Source organism: Sinocyclocheilus grahami, unplaced genomic scaffold, assembly GCF_001515645.1.
Source record: "Sinocyclocheilus grahami isolate Dianchi unplaced genomic scaffold, SAMN03320097.WGS_v1.1 scaffold972.1, whole genome shotgun sequence".
Lineage (NCBI taxonomy): Eukaryota > Metazoa > Chordata > Actinopteri > Cypriniformes > Cyprinidae > Sinocyclocheilus > Sinocyclocheilus grahami.
The window spans coordinates 70,320-90,895 of record NW_015506151.1 but is presented as its reverse complement, the minus strand read 5'-3'; the positions used below and the strand labels follow the sequence as shown (position 1 = coordinate 90,895).

The 20,576-nt window shown below is 36.4% G+C and overlaps 1 protein-coding gene across 1 annotated transcript in view; it reads left to right on the top strand.

Annotated features, from left to right (window-relative positions):
- The first annotated feature begins 4,760 nt into the window (after positions 1-4,760).
- clmna (calmin a) overlaps positions 4,761-20,576 on the top strand; it is a 28,819-nt gene continuing 13,003 nt past the window's right edge. Inside the window, exon 1 of the mRNA XM_016250111.1 lies at positions 4,761-5,179. Within this exon, the coding sequence (XP_016105597.1) occupies positions 5,095-5,179 (85 nt within the window). The 5' untranslated portion in view covers positions 4,761-5,094. The remainder of the gene's footprint in view (positions 5,180-20,576) is intronic.

Sequence of the window (20,576 nt, the reverse complement as noted above, 5' to 3'; positions counted from 1 at the left end):
GTTTGAGAGAGGCGGGGCATAGAGGACCTACAATAATGTACAGTATTTGAAAAATAATGTGTTTTTTGAACATTAAAGCATGTCAACATATTCTGTTACACCAAATACACAAAATAAGGATCTTTAAAAAAGCATCATATGACCCCTTTAAAAATAGAAAAACCAACCAAAAACAAAATAAGTAATTTCCACTGATTTCTGCTATAGCGCCCCCTGCAGCAATGCTGAGACAGTGCATACTTGCATTGGGTTATGATTCATGTGCCTGCTCTCCACTTAATGATGTCAAGTTTACTTCGTTTATTCCGGTCACATATATGAATAATTACATTACATAAATATACAAGTGAAATTATACAAAATTTTAAAAAATACACCTACTGTGTTATTATAAATCAAAGGATTGTTTTATGGACTCAGATGTTGGTTTTATGACCTGATAAGCATCATAAGCTCCAGTGGTACATTTAAGTTAAAGGCACAATATTGTGTATTCAAAATAAACAAATAGGCAAAGGCGTAGTTTGATGATGGCGTGACTGAGTGTGGAATCATGGGAGTTGTCGTCTTCATCCCCACAGCTGATGCAATCCGACGGGACTCGGGGAGAAATCATGTTCATGGATGAGCTAATGGTTTATTAACGTAGTAGAATGAAGCAGGGTGAGGCTGAAAGCCGTCGAAGCGAAAGGAGGCCGCTGAATGAGCGTGACACACGGCTCGAAAGCAGCAGAGCTTTTATTATGCCACAGTCGACCGCTTCCGCTCCTTCCGGTCGTGCGTATGTGTGAAAAAAACCGCAGCGCTGTTTTATCATACTAGATACGTTTGAAAGTTCTGTTATTATGTTACTCTGTGCGGTCGTCACGGTCTTTTAAAACGCACATATTAAAGCGTATTTGGAGTTTCCATGTTTTCTACAAAACAAAACCGGAAATCGAGGGGTTATGACGTCATTGGCAGGCGACACAATGACACTATCTACACGCTCTGTGTCACTAGTTAAAATTGCTTATTTCTCTGGATTTAAACATTCTTCGAAACATTAATAATGTATGGATAATGTAAGTACACAAGTCAGCAAAATATATAACACTGTTCTAGTGGTTTTTGGATATTTTAATTTTAAAAAATCGTACATGTTGTGCCTTTAATACAGCCATGCTTATCTTCAGTTCATAGCTCCTATTTCAATCTCTCGTGGTTTTCCTTTAGATTGCCTGTCTGCAACAGCAGCATCATACCTACTATGAAGCCCTCAGGCTGCTGTAACTGAACCTGAGTCTCAACATGGCTGGTAGTGAACTGCACAGCTTTCTTGTGTGGTTATTACAGGGTAGAAGTATTAGCAGAAAAGGAAATGTATTTGAAACACAAACAAGTGGTATTATCTCAAGGTCCTAAGGAATTCAAACCATATTATTTGCTTGTTCGATATAATGTGCTTCATTGTGTGTCTTTCAAAACTGCTACTATTCGACTATAGACATGCGTTGTAGGCAAATCAATGTAAATATCTCAAACAGATCAGCAATTTCCAGAAAGCATGCACAGTCCCGGATAGTGTTGTACATTTAACCCAACAGTCTTACCCACTATTCAGCATTGCATTATAAGAGTAGAATGCTATAAGGACAAAGATCTATGGATGAAATATTTTGTTCCAGCTTCTGTTTGTGGGCGGTTTTTACTTCTCATCTTCTTCCCTGTTACACAACAGCCGCCTCTGCCTGGAACAGAGGGTGGGTGAACACTGGTCTGGTGCCCATCGATCTTTATGAATATTCTGCATAGCTGACACTTGCAGACATGTCTCATCATAATAACTGCAATGCAAAAACAACAGCGCTGTTACACCTCTTGTTCTCTGTCACCTCTTGTTCTCACTGCTGTGTGTGTGCACTTGGATGGGTTAAATGCAGAGCACAAATTCAGAGGATGGGACACTTGTCTACACGTCACATCACGTCATGTTGTTAGCAGCACTGCATTGCTCCTCTTCAGGAAATCCCTGTTAATAGGCTATATTATGTCTTGCTTTGGGACCAAATATCAGGATGTTGTAGTCAACTGACTGCACACCTTATTACTACAATACATTTTCTAAAGGAAGCCCAATATGATCTCATGTATACTAAAAACACAAAGCAACTTATATGCACTTGCTTTTACTTTGCATTGTAAAAACTCTCCGATTACTGACCTAAAGAAACATTCATTGTGAAATATCAGGCTACAATGATTATGTATAATCATAATTATTATAGATCTGAAGTTTTGCAAACAATAATTTTGTAAACTACACAGTGATGAGCAAAACCAATGTGATGTGTTTTCCATTAAGGGCTACTGATACAAGTTTGACGGCTTGTGAGACTTTAAAAAGAAAATGTTGGCTGATTTAGTGAAGATATATCAGTAATCTGGTGTTCACTCATGTTCCTGGAGGATTAAATTCCATCAAGAGCAAAAACAGGCGGATCAAGATCAAACCTACAGTAGTTTAAGCTGCTGTGCTGCTCTCTGCACCAGTTTACTATTGTTTAATCGATAACCTTTACCACAACTATTCTTGTTTCTTATCAGATTGACTTGTGCAGTGTTTGTTGGTTTCATTAGAAAAGCTCTGCAGGAGTGGTCACGAAAATAGATGGTTGTCCATTACAGCTCACTTTAAACCACCAGTCGGATATTTGCTCGCGGGATGGGTGGGGGTGGGTATGTGATTTGCACATCACATGAAGCAGATTTAGCTCGGTCATTGTGTAAAACGTGCAGAGAAGCCACATATAAACGACTGTGTCCTTCACATTTACACAACCCATATGCCGCACAACACCGCATACATTCACGATTCCTCCAAGACGTATTTCGTCAGCGATAAAGAGCGAGAGAGACCAGTTGTTGGAAAGTCTGATTCATTTTAGTGAACCGATTCGCTTCGACGGTCTGTTCAAATGAACCGAATCTCATGGCTGATTCACCTGTTCTATTGAGTCTTCACTCAAAATAGCCTCAAAAAGTCATGATGAAGGGTTTGATTCTGTGAGTGACAATATTAAGATATTAAATCTTAATTATGAGTTAGCGATTCTCATAATGGCTTAGGATCTCATAGCAGGCTAATGAGATATTAATATACACCTAACATATTTTACCTGTTTTGCTAACAGGTTTTAGAATTACGTGATGTAGGAACTTTGATTCGAAGTGAATATTTATCAGTAGCCTAAGTGTAGGTTACATTTCATTGGGTGCTGCTTTCTAGAAGTTTCTAGAAGAAGACATGGAGCCAGTTAATGCTTATTATTAACAATTTAATGGAGAATTATTTTTTATGGTGTAATGCCCATATACCCTACACTCATAATTTTTGGGGTTTTAATTTACTTACATATTTCTTTTCAGAATGTTATTTTGTATGTTAGTTAATATTGTACTTGGAAATTGGAAACACATATAAAGCTGGAAATACTTTAAAAATTAAAATAATACGACATACAAATATTATTATTAACTTCAGGGTTATTGTTATGAGACCATTTCTAAATATCATAAAATCTTAAGTCATCATCATGAGAATTATTAACTCATAATTACAAAAAAGTTCCTTAATATGATGACCAGTGTTGGGGGTAACTCATTACAAGTAACACGAGTTACGTAATCAGATTACTTTTTTCAAGTAACTAGTAAAGTAACGCATTACTTTTTTAATTTACAAGAAAATATCTGAGTTACTTTTTCAAAAAAGTAATGCCAGTTACTTTGTTTTCCCATTTATTGACTGACAGCTCTCCTGTCCCCATATTGGGAGAAATCGGGAGTACAGAGGAGTTGTGTGCGCTGTGTGAACCTGATGCTACTGTAGTTCTAGACTAAATGTGAATGTGCATTAATTCATCCCACTCACAAAAAACAGATTTAGTATTCATCAAAATGAACTAAAACAGTGAAATGCAAACTCAGAATATGACGCAAACCTGCAATAATTAAATATGTTAAATAACACAAATGTATCTAATCCCATTTTATTTACCAATGTCTTTGATGCTGACCTTTGATGATCCAGTTCAACCATACTAATAAGCACAAATGACTTTAACAATTGTGCTTCATTGTTTTTTTATTGCTGAAGAGTGTTTCTTCTCCTGCGTTCTGCTGTACAGACGTGAATTTACTTTAGCTTCAGCCTGAGGTTTATTCATTACACTTTTTGGTGTGAAAGGGCTTTTATATTTGCTATAAATAGAACTTCTTATATTAAAAACAATCAAGGCCTGCTCATATTTAAAAAGTAACGCAAAAGTAATATAACGCGTTACTTTCCATAAAAAGTAACTAAGTAACGTAATTAGTTACTTTTTTTAGGGAGTAACGCAATATTGTAATGCATTACTTTTACAAGTAACTTTCCCCAACACTGATGATGATATACTCATAACTACGAAAAAGCTTTGAAAAAGCATATCTTAAAAATATGTCAGTGCCATTTTTTGCATTTGTCTATGCACCCCAGTAATGTTTTTTTTTCTAAGGCACGTTTATAAAAACTACTTAAATGATTTAATTGAATTAAGGCCTAATCCTGACTTAAACTAAACCCTGTCTGTGAAACCAGGCCAATGAGAATGAATAGGTAAATCATATACTATCATTTAATAACGTAAACCGGCTTCGCTTTGCCAATCGATTCGACTGAAAAAGAATCAGTTCAAATCAATGATTCGTTCACGAATCAAACGAGAGCGAGAGACAGCCCCGTCATCAGAGTAGCAGAGGTAGTGTGGGCGTGCTCAGAGAATCCTGCAAACATTAACCAGGTGGTTTTTCCTCGCACATTTCCCTCTCATCTTCCTTCTCCAAGCTGCGCTGGAGAGACTTTTCTGTGCGTCACGAGGAATCAAAGTAACTTTACTGGAGCAATGCGGGAGCCGACCACCAGCATCTCTTCGGATCGGATCTAGACCCCTGAAACCCCCACAAACTCCACTCATGGCCACCGCCTGGCCACCCGCCACTTTATAAGAGAGAAATCGACCGACATCACGGGACGGGAGCTTCATAAAACGAGCGACTCTCTGCTTGATCCAGATGGCGGGACACGAATGGGATGATTGGTTTGAACGGGAGGAATTGATCGGGCAGATCAGCGACATCCGAGTGCAGAATCTGCAAGGTAAGAGTGCTGGAGGCATGGGATGGGTAAAAGAGGATAAATATTTCATGAGCACTAACATTTGTATAGGAAGTAACTGGAGTCGATTCGATGTCTCCAGTCACGTTTCGTTATAAAGAAACGATACATTTACATTTAACAATGTACCGGCCGGCGAGGTTTAACAGTGTTGCGCTTTAGTGTTCCATTATGGCAAGCCATTTTAACATGCGTTCATTAAATGTTTTTGTTACTCGTACCTCTTTTCTAAGTAACAATCATTTGTGCAATAGTGACTATTAGCCTATATATTCAGTAACTGTTCAGTATTTACATACAAGGAATTGGTCATGATGATAGTGAAACAGTGAGATGAACTAGTTTAAGTAATTTTTTTTTTTTTAAAATAAGTTTAGTTTTGGGTTGTTTACATAGACAGCGGTTTACATTTATATTCATTTCTATGACAGCTGGTGATTTCTAGTAACACTAGCAACAGAGGCCATTGCCAATGCAACAGAGTTGTCATGTTTAGATTTTTTGAGCATCTCACCATGAGTTTTGAGTTTTTGCGATGACTTGTTAATATTTTAATATACCGAAACCTATTTGACTTTGAATAGGGGTTATGCGCAACAGATTTCCGTATTCTGTTAACCGGGTCTCGTCGCTTTTTGGTTCAAGCGTTTTGCATATGCTTAGTTAAATATGAAGCAGTTTTACTCAAGATGCCTTCAAAGTAGATATCTATGTAGATACCAATGTCCATCACATATGCGGACTGATATCTAAAAGTTTTTTTTAATTTTATTCTTTTCACATTTAGATATAAAAATTTAATAAAACGTCAACAATAAAAACAGCTAGCTAGTTTAACCGATTATCTTAAAAGTCCATAGATATCGCTATTATTTAATACGGCTGTTAACACGTTCTCCGAAAAGCGGAAGCAATGAGACCTGTTTTCCGGGTTTGGTCAGGTGATGTTCGACATATACCCTATTAGGACAGATATTAGTCAACTTTTGTTCAGGCAACCCATCAACTAGTCAGTATTTGAGCACAGACTTTAGACACTAGTGAGATGCTACTGGATAATTTACTATTAATAAATAAGTTTATACAATAAGCACAATTAACATAGATACTAGTTAGTTTTAAGAAATAAATGTTACAGCAGCTTGCCATAAGTGTACTTCTATTCAGTACTTTGTATGATTAGTAACTTGATGGTTAGAGCTGATGGTTATAACCCTGTAATTTTGAGAGTTCGAACAACTGTTAAAAACCTAAATTGTTTGTTGTGAATCACTGGAATATCAGTCTTTTAAATTTTCATAAACAACTTTTTAGAGAAGGGAAGCAACAGTTATCTGAATATATACTGCATGTATTCACCTGCAAAGCAGCGTCTGGCCCACTTGTTTGACGCATAAACAAGAATAAATCATTACCCTGGAAAGAATTGATTTAATGAGCAGGAGTTTTACACATCACTGATTGTGCATGTTCTCGGCTTTGCCATCAATTACTTTAATGTGCACTGTTAATCGCTACTCAGTGTTGGCCGGTGGCATTTCAGGGCTGTTTTTATGTGTTTAGTATTGCAGGTTGCATGTCTAAAAACATGTCAAGTAGGGAGAGAATGAACATTAGGGCCTGTAAAGTAGCTCTCTGATGAACTTTCAGATTGAATGGAAGCCCTCTGCTCCTGTGGCCTAGTGCTGTTCACTGCAATAAGGATTTAGGTTGTAATGTGGCCTGTATAGGGTTTTAGTGGCAGAGAAATTACTGTAGAATATAAAAGAAGCACTGCAGAAGACAGATGCTGGAAGCCGATTCTCTTCATTGAAAGAGCAATACCCTCTGCATTGGACCACTGGAATTTCAGTGCAGTGTTCCCACAGTCAGGCCTTTGAGTGCTTTCCAGATAATTGGGATGCAGACTCATCTCAGTGCATGTCTGCCGTCGATTTGTTTTGAAAAGGAGGCTAAATTCATATCACACATTCACACACCCGCTCCTTACCTCATGTTATCTCCTCTGCAAATTAGAAGTGCAAAAAATATCAGTGGCTGATACATTATTTGGTGGTAACTTGTGAAATTAAATTATTATTATTAATACAGATAGTAGAGTTACAGCTTATCATTGTGGGATATTTGCTGTTTTTGCTATTGTATTACAATTGAGGATTATTTTGAGATCTGTTCATCGTGATATGCAAGTGAAACAAATATTCTTCCTTTATTCTACTAGTTGATGCCTTTATCAAAAAAGGCATGATATGTAAATAGAACATACAAACAGATAGGCTACATATGTTTTTATAGATTACTGTTATGATTATAGTCATCAAATTTTCAAATTATGAAACTGAAATCTTCTTATTTGTCAGCAAATTGAAAAAAAACGTAAGGTTTAAGAGTTGGTTAGATAACAAACATGCATTATATTGTCCCTAATTTAAATTTTCTAATTTTTAATAAACCAGTTGCCATTTAGCAGTTGCTCCAGCATAAAAAGTAAAACTGTTGTTATATTGGCCATAACAAACTGTTGATTATCGGTTATCATTATTGGCCAATAATGGCTCATTCCTTCAAAGTTGTAAATAAAACAAAGATTATTGGAGTATGTTTTCAAGAAAATACTATTTCAGTCTGTCTACTTCAACATTTCATGTTTAATGTTACTTGCTGTTTTTCTGAGTGAAAATTGTTTATAAATCATCATCTTTTTTTTTTTAGTGTAGACTGAATAAAGTAGGAAAAACCAAAGCGTATGCTTCTAATGGCGCTTTTCCACTGCGTGGTACGACTTGGCTCAGCACGGCTCAGTACGGCACGGAGCGGCTCGGCTCGGCTCGGTTTGCGTTTCCACTGCAGTTTAGTACCGCTTTAGAGTGGGCGGGATTATTCACATGTCGTTATAGTTGCACCGCCTCTACTGCCGCGACTCCTGAAAAACATTTTCATTCCGGCGTTGCCCCATCAAGCTCTTGCTGGATCCGCTCCTCTGCTATCAACGAGAGGAACGTCTGTATTTCCTCAACAGACAGCGAAACAGCCACTTTTTGGTTGTTAAAAAAAGTTGCGCTCGTTCAAAACAGTTGTCTATGTCTATGTCTATGTCCCGCCTGCCTGACATCGATCCTTCGCTGGCTGAGTTTACACGTCACGTTTTGGTAACGGTACGGTACTGAAGCCATACCGTGCCGTACCATGCAGTGGAAAAGCGCCATAAGAAGGCATATGTTTGTATTCAGGGTTTGGATTTGGTCTGGAAGTACTTTTTATCATAAAGTAAAGGTCTACGAATCTTCTAAAACTGTGATAAAACAAAACCACTTGCCATGAAGCAGAGCGCCGTTGATGATGGCAGTATTCAGTACCTATAAGAGTCCCACATCTGCTGAAGCGTTCTGAAGTGCTGAACCAAAGCCAGTGTGCGCTAGGGTAAAAAAAAAAGTGCAATAAAGTAGAGATCAGTGCGACTATACTGGGCTCTCTCTGGGCGAAATTGTTTTGGAGTTGTCAAGCAGGACAGATTTTCATATGAAGTGTTGAATGAGAAATGACTGAAGTACCCCCTCCCTCCCTGCTTCACATGCACACTTGCAGGGTAGACACTTTTTTTGGGGGGGGGGGGGGGAAGCGCTGTTATACATTAGAAGGCTTTTCAAGAGGAGTTGACCGTAGGGTAGAAGTCTTTGGTATGAGTTTGCAGAAACATCTGGAAATCAGGACAGTATCTTCCTGTCTTTTCCGTTATTCCCCTGTTTTTATCTGTAATTTTCCTCAGGCAGCTGCAGCAACTCTGATAACTCACTTTAAAGTCCTCTCTTCTGTTCCCTGTTTATGCATGAAACATGATGAAATCTAAGTAGTTCATCCTTGTTGTTTGGCATGTTGTTTGGTTCAAGGGATAGTTCACTCAAAAATGAAAATTCAGTCATCATTAACTCAGTATTTGTTGTATCAAATATCAGCTTTTTGTGTCCTACAGAAGAAAGTTGTGCAGGTTCGGAATGACTTGAGGGTGAATAAATGATGACAGACTTTTCATTTTTGGAAGAACTAAACTAACCCTTCAAAAGTACCCAGTATTCATATGTATTTTCTGATGGGAATGCATACAATATAATGCACCATTCACTGTACTTTTTGAAATATCTTCAAACATATTTCCTTGGAGTTACTTGAAGAGTCTCAGATAAGAGTTATTTTAGTGTATTAAAGGACCTCAGAAACCTTGAAATATCACTGCCATTTCCCACAATCCTCCTTTTTTAGATCTTATGGATTCTGTTTGTCTCTGGACATCTAGAGAAGGAGGATCGGTGAAGGAGAGCCATACTGTAGGTGTACCATTATCTATATTTAGCGGCACTTTCTCCAGCACGCATGAGCGACTCGCCTGCCTGACATAGGCTGCATGTAAGGAGGATGCTGCTGAGTGCTAGAAACCTCTGCAGCTGAGAAATTATGTAAGCTTTGTTAACTCTATAGTTTCCAAGACAGTTACTGGCAAATCTCAAAATAGATAATTCATGCTTTGCTTATGGGATGTTATAGTCTGCATCAGTTTAGGCTTTCATATTGATTGTGTCATGGAAACAGAGGCCTAGCAAACAGTGTGTATTTTATTATTGCCAAGGAAATCCATGAATCATGCTTCCAATTATGCAGCTTAAATGATCATACTTAGATGATTTTTAGATGATAAAACAAAATAATCTTATAGAGTTACATTGAACATTGAAGAACAGAGGTGAGCGCGTACACACCTCCTCACGCACCGGATGCCGTGCACGCGCCCAAAGACAGTTGGACATAGTGGTGTATTAGAGGTAAAATATGATATAAATACTGTTTGGTTTCTCGCACAAACCGATCGTTTCGTGTCTTAGGACATCAATGTGTCGTCATGAGCCGCAGGGTTTAATTTGGATTTGTCTGTGCATGTTTTTTTTACTCTCATAGATTTTGTTACCATTGCCATGCATTATACGACTGATAGACTGCAACGGTTAAAGTTAAAAAATCATCAAATGTGTTCTACTGAAGAAACAAAGTCACCTACATCTTGGATGCCCTGGGGGTAAGCAGATAAACATCAAATTTTCATTTTTGGGTGAACGATCCCTTTAATGATCATCAAACAACAAAACAGCTGCGATAAAAATCTATATTTAATTTATACAGTGAACACTATGCAGTGCTATTTCCCTAATTTGAATACTACCAACCTTATTTTATTTGTAATATATTCTGTTGTATTTATCTATGCTTGTAATTTGTGTATTTGTTCTGATTTTTTCTGGCTGTTCTCTTGTCTCTTTAATCATGTTTAAACTTTCTTAGTTAATCTAGTAGTATTTGCTGTGGTATCAAAGAAGTACTTCGCTTTAAGTAATAAATGGAAAGCAAGTTAAATTGAAATATTTTTCTTTTCTTGCTGATCCGAAAAATGATCCGATCCGTGGGTCAAAAACCGTAATGTGATCCGAACCGTGAGATTTGTGATCCGTTGAACCACTATTTTTAATATGTACCTTCTGATAGTTGCCGAACTATATTTTAGGAACATAGCCTATTTTTTCTTTTTTAAGTAATGAGAACATCAAGAAAGCTATTTTATTCGTTGCAGGTGTTTCTGACTGCTGACACAGCCCAGTAGTGATGAATAGCATCAATGTTGTAAAACCTGTGCTGGCTCTGTCAGTTTTATAAGTAGACTCATAGTCTAAAAGAGCCTAGTTTTCGTGATTGGCCAGTCGTCATGATAGAAAGATGATAAAAAGTCTTATTCAAAAGCAAATATATGGTGTAATGTCTTGGAAGTAAATGAATGGTATTGTTCATCATAACAACACACCCATCCTTTGTCTCTTAAACAGAATATTGTTGGATCATCAATGAGTTGCATAAAAGCTCAGGGCCTCTGCTATGGTTTGGTCCTCATGATACAAAAAATCGTCAAGAGTCAGAGATTTCTCCATGGCAGCTTTGCAAAAGTGTCAGTTTTACATTGTTCACTGAAACTTGCTTGGGGAGAGAAAAAGGCTCTAATTGCTCTTGCATAAGAGTTTCTTGGGGTCAAGTAGAGTTGGGATTTTGTGAAAGAATTAATTAAACTCTTTCGGCTGACAGATAACAGCCATTGTCCAACAATAACACCTCTTCTGCTGATATTCAGAGCTAAACGCTAATATTTTGTGTTATAAACATATATGCTGTGAAAATATCAGCGAACAGATTTTTGAATATGTTTTGTACATTTCTTCGTTCACCCACCAACGTTAAATATTTCTTTCTCTTCGTCTGTTTATACATTCTGCACATCTGTGATCAGAGGTGAGCTGTTTTCTCTTGCCGTTGCACAGCCTGACTAGTTACCTCATTCCCAGTCTAGGGACAGACGTACGATTCATTTGATGTTTGAAAAGTGCGATTTACACTCTGAAGTCCTTAAGCCTCTGAAACAAATGTAATTGTGACATTTGATCCCATTTTTTAAGCATGTAAATTCACTTAAAAAAATTAACTTCTTTCATGCTGTGAAATGCTTCATATTTCAATTAACATTGGATTCATTTTTATGGGTGAATCTCACAAAACGATTTATTTAATTTTATTTACTATTTTTATTGTTTTACGTAAAAAATTGCTGCTACAGTAAAGATAATCTAATGAGAATAATGTTTTCTAATGAGAAACACTTGTTTTATGAGCATTTGAATGAGAATTTGCGAGAAAAATCTGTTTAATTAGCATGAGAAGAATGTTACAATGCAAAAACTCTTTAACAGTTCTGAAAATAAACTTTGTTCATGCAAAATGTGTCTTATTGGCATGAAATGTGACCTGAACACATGGCATGTAGTGTGGCATATAAAGTACACAAGCAGCAGCTCTCTTTGCAGCAATTGTAGCCCACAGAGGATTGAGACAGAAGAACCAAGCGTGTCTAAATGTATTTATTTAGACCATGGAAAACATTGACATGCTCACAATGGCTGCTTTCAGAGTTTTAGAAAAACTGAAGCATGACTCTGTGACATTATCCTGTATGCCATCTTTTAAATGAACACAGTAGAGTTTTTGACCCTTTAACTTGTATATGAAAAGCCATAAATGCATTTCAAATGGTAGTATTTACATTTAATACATTTCTTTTGTGTAGTATAATGATCTAATGCCTACCCAGATTACACTCAGGCCCACCTAATCATAGTTCTATCAGATTTTGAATGGAATTAATTAAATATTATGAAGCTTTCAGTGTGGGGACATTACGATCAAGCAAGTGGACTTATATTTTGTGTTTTTGAAGGAAAAAAAAAAAAAAAAGGTAAAAAGAAGATTCTTTTTGTAATTGCATTTTTACCGTTTTGACCCGAATATAAGAAGATGTTTTTTTTTGGAAATAAATCTGAAAAAACGCGGTCGTCTTATATTCAGGGTCTAGACTTACGCATAAAACGAGTGTGCCATGAAATTCGTAATGTTATGCGTGTTGTAAAGATCGTGAGTAAAAACAAAAGAATAAGAAAACCTTACAGCTGCATGAGTCGTGACTGTCACGTTAGCCTGATGGGACCAAACTCCCTTTGTGATTTTAAAACGTAAGACAGTACCCAGATTTGAAGACTACAGTAAGATTTAACTTCTACGGTTAATAAGATTCAAAAACCGTAATGTGATCCGAACCGTGAGATTTGTGATCCGTTGAACCACTATTTTTAATATGTACCTTCTGATAGTTGCCGAACTATATTTTAGGAACATAGCCTATTTTTTCTTTTTTAAGTAATGAGAACATCAAGAAAGCTATTTTATTCGTTGCAGGTGTTTCTGACTGCTGACACAGCCCAGTAGTGATGAATAGCATCAATGTTGTAAAACCTGTGCTGGCTCTGTCAGTTTTATAAGTAGACTCATAGTCTAAAAGAGCCTAGTTTTCGTGATTGGCCAGTCGTCATGATAGAAAGATGATAAAAAGTCTTATTCAAAAGCAAATATATGGTGTAATGTCTTGGAAGTAAATGAATGGTATTGTTCATCATAACAACACACCCATCCTTTGTCTCTTAAACAGAATATTGTTGGATCATCAATGAGTTGCATAAAAGCTCAGGGCCTCTGCTATGGTTTGGTCCTCATGATACAAAAAATCGTCAAGAGTCAGAGATTTCTCCATGGCAGCTTTGCAAAAGTGTCAGTTTTACATTGTTCACTGAAACTTGCTTGGGGAGAGAAAAAGGCTCTAATTGCTCTTGCATAAGAGTTTCTTGGGGTCAAGTAGAGTTGGGATTTTGTGAAAGAATTAATTAAACTCTTTCGGCTGACAGATAACAGCCATTGTCCAACAATAACACCTCTTCTGCTGATATTCAGAGCTAAACGCTAATATTTCGTGTTATAAACATATATGCTGTGAAAATATCAGCGAACAGATTTTTGAATGTTTTGTACATTTCTTCGTTCACCCACCAACGTTAAATATTTCTTTCTCTTCGTCTGTTTATACATTCTGCACATCTGTGATCAGAGGTGAGCTGTTTTCTCTTGCCGTTGCACAGCCTGACTAGTTACCTCATTCCCAGTCTAGGGACAGACGTACGATTCATTTGATGTTTGAAAAGTGCGATTTACACTCTGAAGTCCTTAAGCCTCTGAAACAAATGTAATTGTGACATTTGATCCCATTTTTTAAGCATGTAAATTCACTTAAAAAAATGAACTTCTTTCATGCTGTGAAATGCTTCATATTTCAATTAACATTGGATTCATTTTTATGGGTGAATCTCACAAAACGATTTATTTAATTTTATTTACTATTTTTATTGTTTTACGTAAAAAATTGCTGCTACAGTAAAGATAATCTAATGAGAATAATGTTTTCTAATGAGAAACACTTGTTTTATGAGCATTTGAATGAGAATTTGCGAGAAAAATCTGTTTAATTAGCATGAGAAGAATGTTACAATGCAAAAACTCTTTAACAGTTCTGAAAATAAACTTTGTTCATGCAAAATGTGTCTTATTGGCATGAAATGTGACCTGAACACATGGCATGTAGTGTGGCATATAAAGTACACAAGCAGCAGCTCTCTTTGCAGCAATTGTAGCCCACAGAGGATTGAGACAGAAGAACCAAGCGTGTCTAAATGTATTTATTTAGACCATGGAAAACATTGACATGCTCACAATGGCTGCTTTCAGAGTTTTAGAAAAACTGAAGCATGACTCTGTGACATTATCCTGTATGCCATCTTTTAAATGAACACAGTAGAGTTTTTGACCCTTTAACTTGTATATGAAAAGCCATAAATGCATTTCAAATGGTAGTATTTACATTTAATACATTTCTTTTGTGTAGTATAATGATCTAATGCCTACCCAGATTACACTCAGGCCCACCTAATCATAGTTCTATCAGATTTTGAATGGAATTAATTAAATATTATGAAGCTTTCAGTGTGGGGACATTACGATCAAGCAAGTGGACTTATATTTTGTGTTTTTGAAGGAAAAAAAAAAAAAAAGGTAAGAAGTAGATTCTTATTGTAATTGCATTTTTACCGTATTGACCCGAATATAAGACGATGTTTTTTGTTGGAAATACATCTGAAAAAACGCGGTCGTCTTATATTCAGGGTCTAGACTTACGCATAAAACGAGTGTGCCATGAAATTCGTAATGTTATGCGTGTTGTAAAGATCGTGAGTAAAAACAAAAGAATAAGAAAACCTTACAGCTGCATGAGTCGTGACTGTCACGTTAGCCTGATTGATCCAAACTCCCTTTGTGATTTTAAAACGTAAGACAGTACCCAGATTTGAAGACTACAGTAAGATTTAACTTCTACGGTTAATAAGATTTTGTTAGGCTACTATTAGATGGATAGCCTAAATGTCCTAATTCATGTTTTTTTTTTATGGTATATCAAAAAGTGTATATTTTTAAATGTGATTGTTGGTACATTTTACCAGTTTTTACCATACTTTCAAAACAAAAATTAAAATAGGAAAAATATGCAATATGAAAATAATTGAAGACAAAATGTATTTTACTGAGAAAAAACTAGATTTGAAAAAGGTACATCTGGAAAAAGGGGGGTCGTCTTATATTCGGGCCAATACGGTAATTTTTTTAATATGCCTATAGGCCATTAATTTGTCAGCCTACCCAAATAAGCAAATTCAAGCAAACGCTATCTATGTACAGTAGCTGGCAAAATGTGATACAGTAGCATTTATAACTATGCTATAACTATGCTTGTTTTTCTGACAGTGCTTCATTGTAACCCAGCATATAGAGTTGTTAACTTCTGACTCTTCAACAGCTTTTTATAGAACAGATTTATAATTGCATACTTTTGGGATCCTGCACCAGCCAATCAGCTGATCATCCTTGCTTGCAGCATAAATCAAATTCTTATGTTGTGCTTTTGGAAACCCTTTTCATGAGGAGACTACCTAATTGACTGGTGGTTTCCATTTTATGCCCCTCTCGTCCCATATGAAACTTTCCTGTTTAAAATTCAGTGTCTCCTAATAACAAGAGTGGTTGGTTTCCTGCTGGATGATATCTCACTTGCCAAACCCATTCTTTGCATGTTAAGCAAATAAGAGTCACATGATTCTGAGTCTCTATGTATTTATCAGGTCAAGACAGACTGGAAGTAAAGAGTCCTGAACCATAATGAATCTGGTCACTGAGACTTAAGTGATTTTGTTAGTTACTTTATCTGAATTGCTTGCGTTTAATTCACATAATATTTATATCAATCTGAGCATTTTGAGAGATAATTATATATATATTCAAAATAGAAAAATTATGTTGCTCTGTTTGGACAAAGCATTGCTTTCATGGACATATCCAGTTTTCTGATTTTAGTTTTTAGCTTTGTTTCTTGATTGATTTACTGTGAACTGTTATTTTGAAGAGCTTGTACAGTCATTGTAACATAAAGCTACTTGTCCTATGAAGTCAACTTCTGTGGATCTCAAAATGCAAACTTAAATATAAATGTGGCAAAATAAAAATGCGTCTGTCATGTAATATTAAGAGATATGTGGGAACATGTAGGAGCCGTTCACTGGGAACTGAAAATAGAGCAGAGTTTGCTTTGTTAAACAAAATTATTGCAAATCAGCTAATACTTAGCATATGAAAAAAAACTCAAAGCATATTTCTGAAGCCGTCTTGTTATAAATTCATTCAGCCCTTGACATAATTCAATAACATTAATTACGGTTGCAACAACTAAATGATTAAATAGTTTGTAAAATACGATAATGAAAATGACTGTTTCATTATTGATTAGTCAGTTTATTCATTAAAGAAGCCATAGCATTGATACAATATTTTAAATTGTTCTCTGATATCTACATAGAAGGTATGTGGCTTAGGTAAGGGCAAAAAAATCTCCAAAAATGGTTTTACATGTCCATTTAGAACCCTAGGATTTGTCCCTAGAATGAAATGGACTGTTTTTACCTTATTTGGAAGGGTCATGAATAATAATGTTGAGCTCTGCTCTGATTGGGTGTTTCACAGTGCGGCTCAATGTTGAGCTAGGCTCAGATTGGCTGTTTCACAGTGCGGCTCATTTCAGTAGCTCACACAGCAGGAAGGAAACATAGGGAAAATTTATATTTCAATACTGTCTCTCGCATTTATATTGTTGGGTAATTATACTGTATATTTTATATAAAATGCGGGCATCAGGGAGCCGCATATTAATATGCGGGGCATTGAAACTGCATTCGAATGCACAAACGCTTTTTACTTTCACTTTCGAGATTTGCGATCGCACATGCTCTGTGTAAACTACAGCGGCAGTACTTACCACACATTTTACAAGATCAGATGCTTGTCAGTGGTGCTCAGGATCTGTAAATCATTCGCCATCATCCTCAATCATCTCTCCTTACTCTGTTTATGTGCCATAAACCATGTCCCTTTAGTGGCTCACGTTATTTTATTAGAACGCGCATTATTTGTTTTCCGTGCCTTTCTGAATACAGACACCAACCCATCCCTGCACATCACATCCCCACGCACAGCCTTGAACATAACATTTATTTCCATGATCTTAATTCCATGATTAATTCCATTTTCACTATTATCCTCGCTTGTTTCTTCACAATACCTGCAGAACTTCTGATGATTCGGCTGTGCAGGTTCGACTGGCGGCTGGCATAGAACATGGGCGGGTATATGTAAATGTTGGGGGCATAACTATAAGTGATCCCAACTGTAACGTCACAGTCAGTGTTATGTTCTGTTTTCACAGCGCATAGAGAACCTCCATCCTGAAGTGTTGAAAAATGCATTCCTATGGAAACATATTTTGCCTGTTAATTTTATGCATTTTGGTCACAATTCTCCACAAAATCTAAAGAAAAAGAAAAATGGAATTTTTGCACAAAGGAAAATGTTTTTGAATTAATTTTTGCATGGTGACATTATTTTCATGACAATTAAGAACATACCAATATGTTCTTAATTGTCATGAAAATAATGTCACAATACAAAAATCATTAGTCATTACCATAATGAAAATAACTACTTTTTTACTTAGACTTTTTAACACTAAAAATTGCTGCTACAGTAATGATAATAAGAGCAGCTCCTTGTAATCTCTGATGGAATATTCAGTCAATCAAAGAAAAAAAATTCAGATTAATCAGCTGTGTTCATAAATTTGTTATGTGTACAGAATCACAAACAGAACTGCTGGTCACAGCAAAACAAACTAACTGTGCTAACGAAGACATTTTCATGAAAGGTTGCAGCTTTGCTCATCTTGAACCTTCAGACAGCCAGAGTTCAGGCCCGTCTGCCACACTTGAGAGCTCAAAGCTGTCCCGCGCAGCCAGACAGTGGCCTTTTGTGTTTATGAGCGCTGGCTCTTTGGAGCTGGAAGACGGCCCCCTCATTAAACAGACATGGTCTGTGCAGAAAGATGGTGAGGCCTGTGTTCTTGGCTGGGGCCCCTGGCCTGAAATGCTTTATAGCTCCTTTGGCAGGAAAAAAGAAATGAAGGCCGTCATGTTCTTTGTGATTTCTACAAAGGGATTGCTTTTGTAGTTTTGTAAATGTAATATTGCTTCATTGAACATCAAAGTCATTATCTAGTTTCATATCTTTTGCATGATTTTATGTAGTACACAAACGTGTATTGCCTTCTGATATCATAGGGAGTGTTCACACACGACATGTTCTTGTGTTCAGAAACTGCTAGATGAGAAATCTAAGGAGTATTGTTACCATATCGATTTTTTTGAATTTATAAGTATCGGTGGATATTATATATATATATTTGTGCATGTGCATTTCCCCTCAATTTTTACATTTAGATTAACTTTACCATCATCAAACACTTAAAGTTAATCTTTAAAAACACTAATAATTTAATAACACTGCTAAAAGTAATATTTAGCTATCTATTTTTCATACTGTACATTATAATGTTGTCATACTTAAATTATTTTGTAGCTTTTAAACTATTGATTTTTTTTGAGCGTTTTATTTTTTATTTAGTCAAAGTAGTGCAGCAATAATTTAATATCAACCATTTAGCAATTATTGACAATTATTGATTTGGTACATAAATTAAATTAAATAAACATTCAAACATGTTTGGATGATGCACATGTACATATGTAGCATATATTAGTGTGAACACACTCCATTTGTTTTTGGGCTTGACAAAACAGCTAAAGCACTGTAGATGAATGAAACTGTTTGTCATACTGGGACCGGTAATGCAAGAGGAGCCAATAGTAACCAGAATCCTTTGCAAGGATTAACTGTTTATTTGGACCGACCAGAAAGAACCAGCTCTTGGAAGCCAGGAAATTACAAAACACTGTGTTGTTTCATTATACTTTGCATTATGCATTTTAATTTGGTAGCACCTATATTTTTTGTCAATATAGAATGATATGCAGTCACAGGGAAAGCACAGATAAGCGTGTAAAATAAAGCATTTTAGTTGACGTAATTTAGCACTAGCTGAATGTAAGGAGACATTTAACAGGGGTCACATTATCCAAACACTGGCTTGTATTCTGAATAATGAATTATCTGCCAAAATCATTTCTATTAAGAAAGCACTCTACTGTGAGGTATTTATGGTGTTATTACACATGTTGTCACAAAAAAAATGGTTTCAACTTGGCCACTCTCTGAATGTGCACTATTGTGCCGTTGAGTTCTGTGTATGTGGCGACATGCCTAGACTTCCTGTTAGACTGTTCGGTCATTATTCCATCATGGCATTTGGACCACAGTTATTGATTCTAGCAAATGGAGCCTTTTTAGGTTTTGGCAGTGAATAATGAATGAGGAAAGCCATGTCTCCAGTGATATCCCCATCAGGATCTTCCCGTTTCTTGTGTGTGTACAGTACACCTATAGAATCCAAATGAGCTGCCGCAGAGGAAGAGAAAACTTGAGAAGAAACCACTCATCATGAGGTAGACTGTGTAGACGCTCTGCCTGACGGATCATATAGTCAAGCACAGTCTCATGGGAGTCCCCCCGACCGCCACCATCTCTCTAGGCCAGATGTCTTTTATGTTGAAGAGTGTACACAAGGTCCAAAGAAACATGTGTCCTTTCCTCCCAAACATGAAGTAATAGTCACCACTTGGTACCATATCAACTTTTTCACAGTGAAAGCAAATTGCTACTGGTCATAAGTGAGATGGTGAGATCATAAGTTACTTTTTTTATACATGGTTTTTGTACTGTTGATGAGGAATAATGACAGAAAATAGGGTGACCACCATTCGTTCTCTTTTTCCCAGACATATCCTGGCTGGGATTTCTAAATTGCCTAAAATGTCTGGTTTTCCGCTTTGTTTTCCTATTGACATGCTCTCTACAGTCCCCCGTACATTATATGTACATGTATTTGCATGGTTTTGACAATTCTCTGCAGATCCCACTTTCTCGCATGCCATGATTGGTCGATTATGTCTGCACACTATTGGTCAAACTACTTTTCAGTCATTATCTTCAGCAAATATGAAAACAGTAGGAAAACAAAGCCAAACTTGGACATTTTAGACAATTTAGAAATCCCGGGCAGGACATGTCTGGGGAAAACGAGGACATGATCACCCTACGGAAACAGCTACTCGGTTAGCTGGTTTATGAGGCAACAAGCTTGTATAATAACTACATTTCCCATCATTCTCTGTGGCAACATGAGAAGGATAAAATACAGATAAAGCATCAGTTACAGAACTAATGTGAATCCTTAAAAAGAAAAAAAAACTTCAATATTTGTCAGTAAGTGCAAGAGCCACAAATGAAGATATACATATATAGAATTTATTTATGATTTTTTTTAAATGAAGTATTATGTGTAATTGCCATTGCTCAACTATTT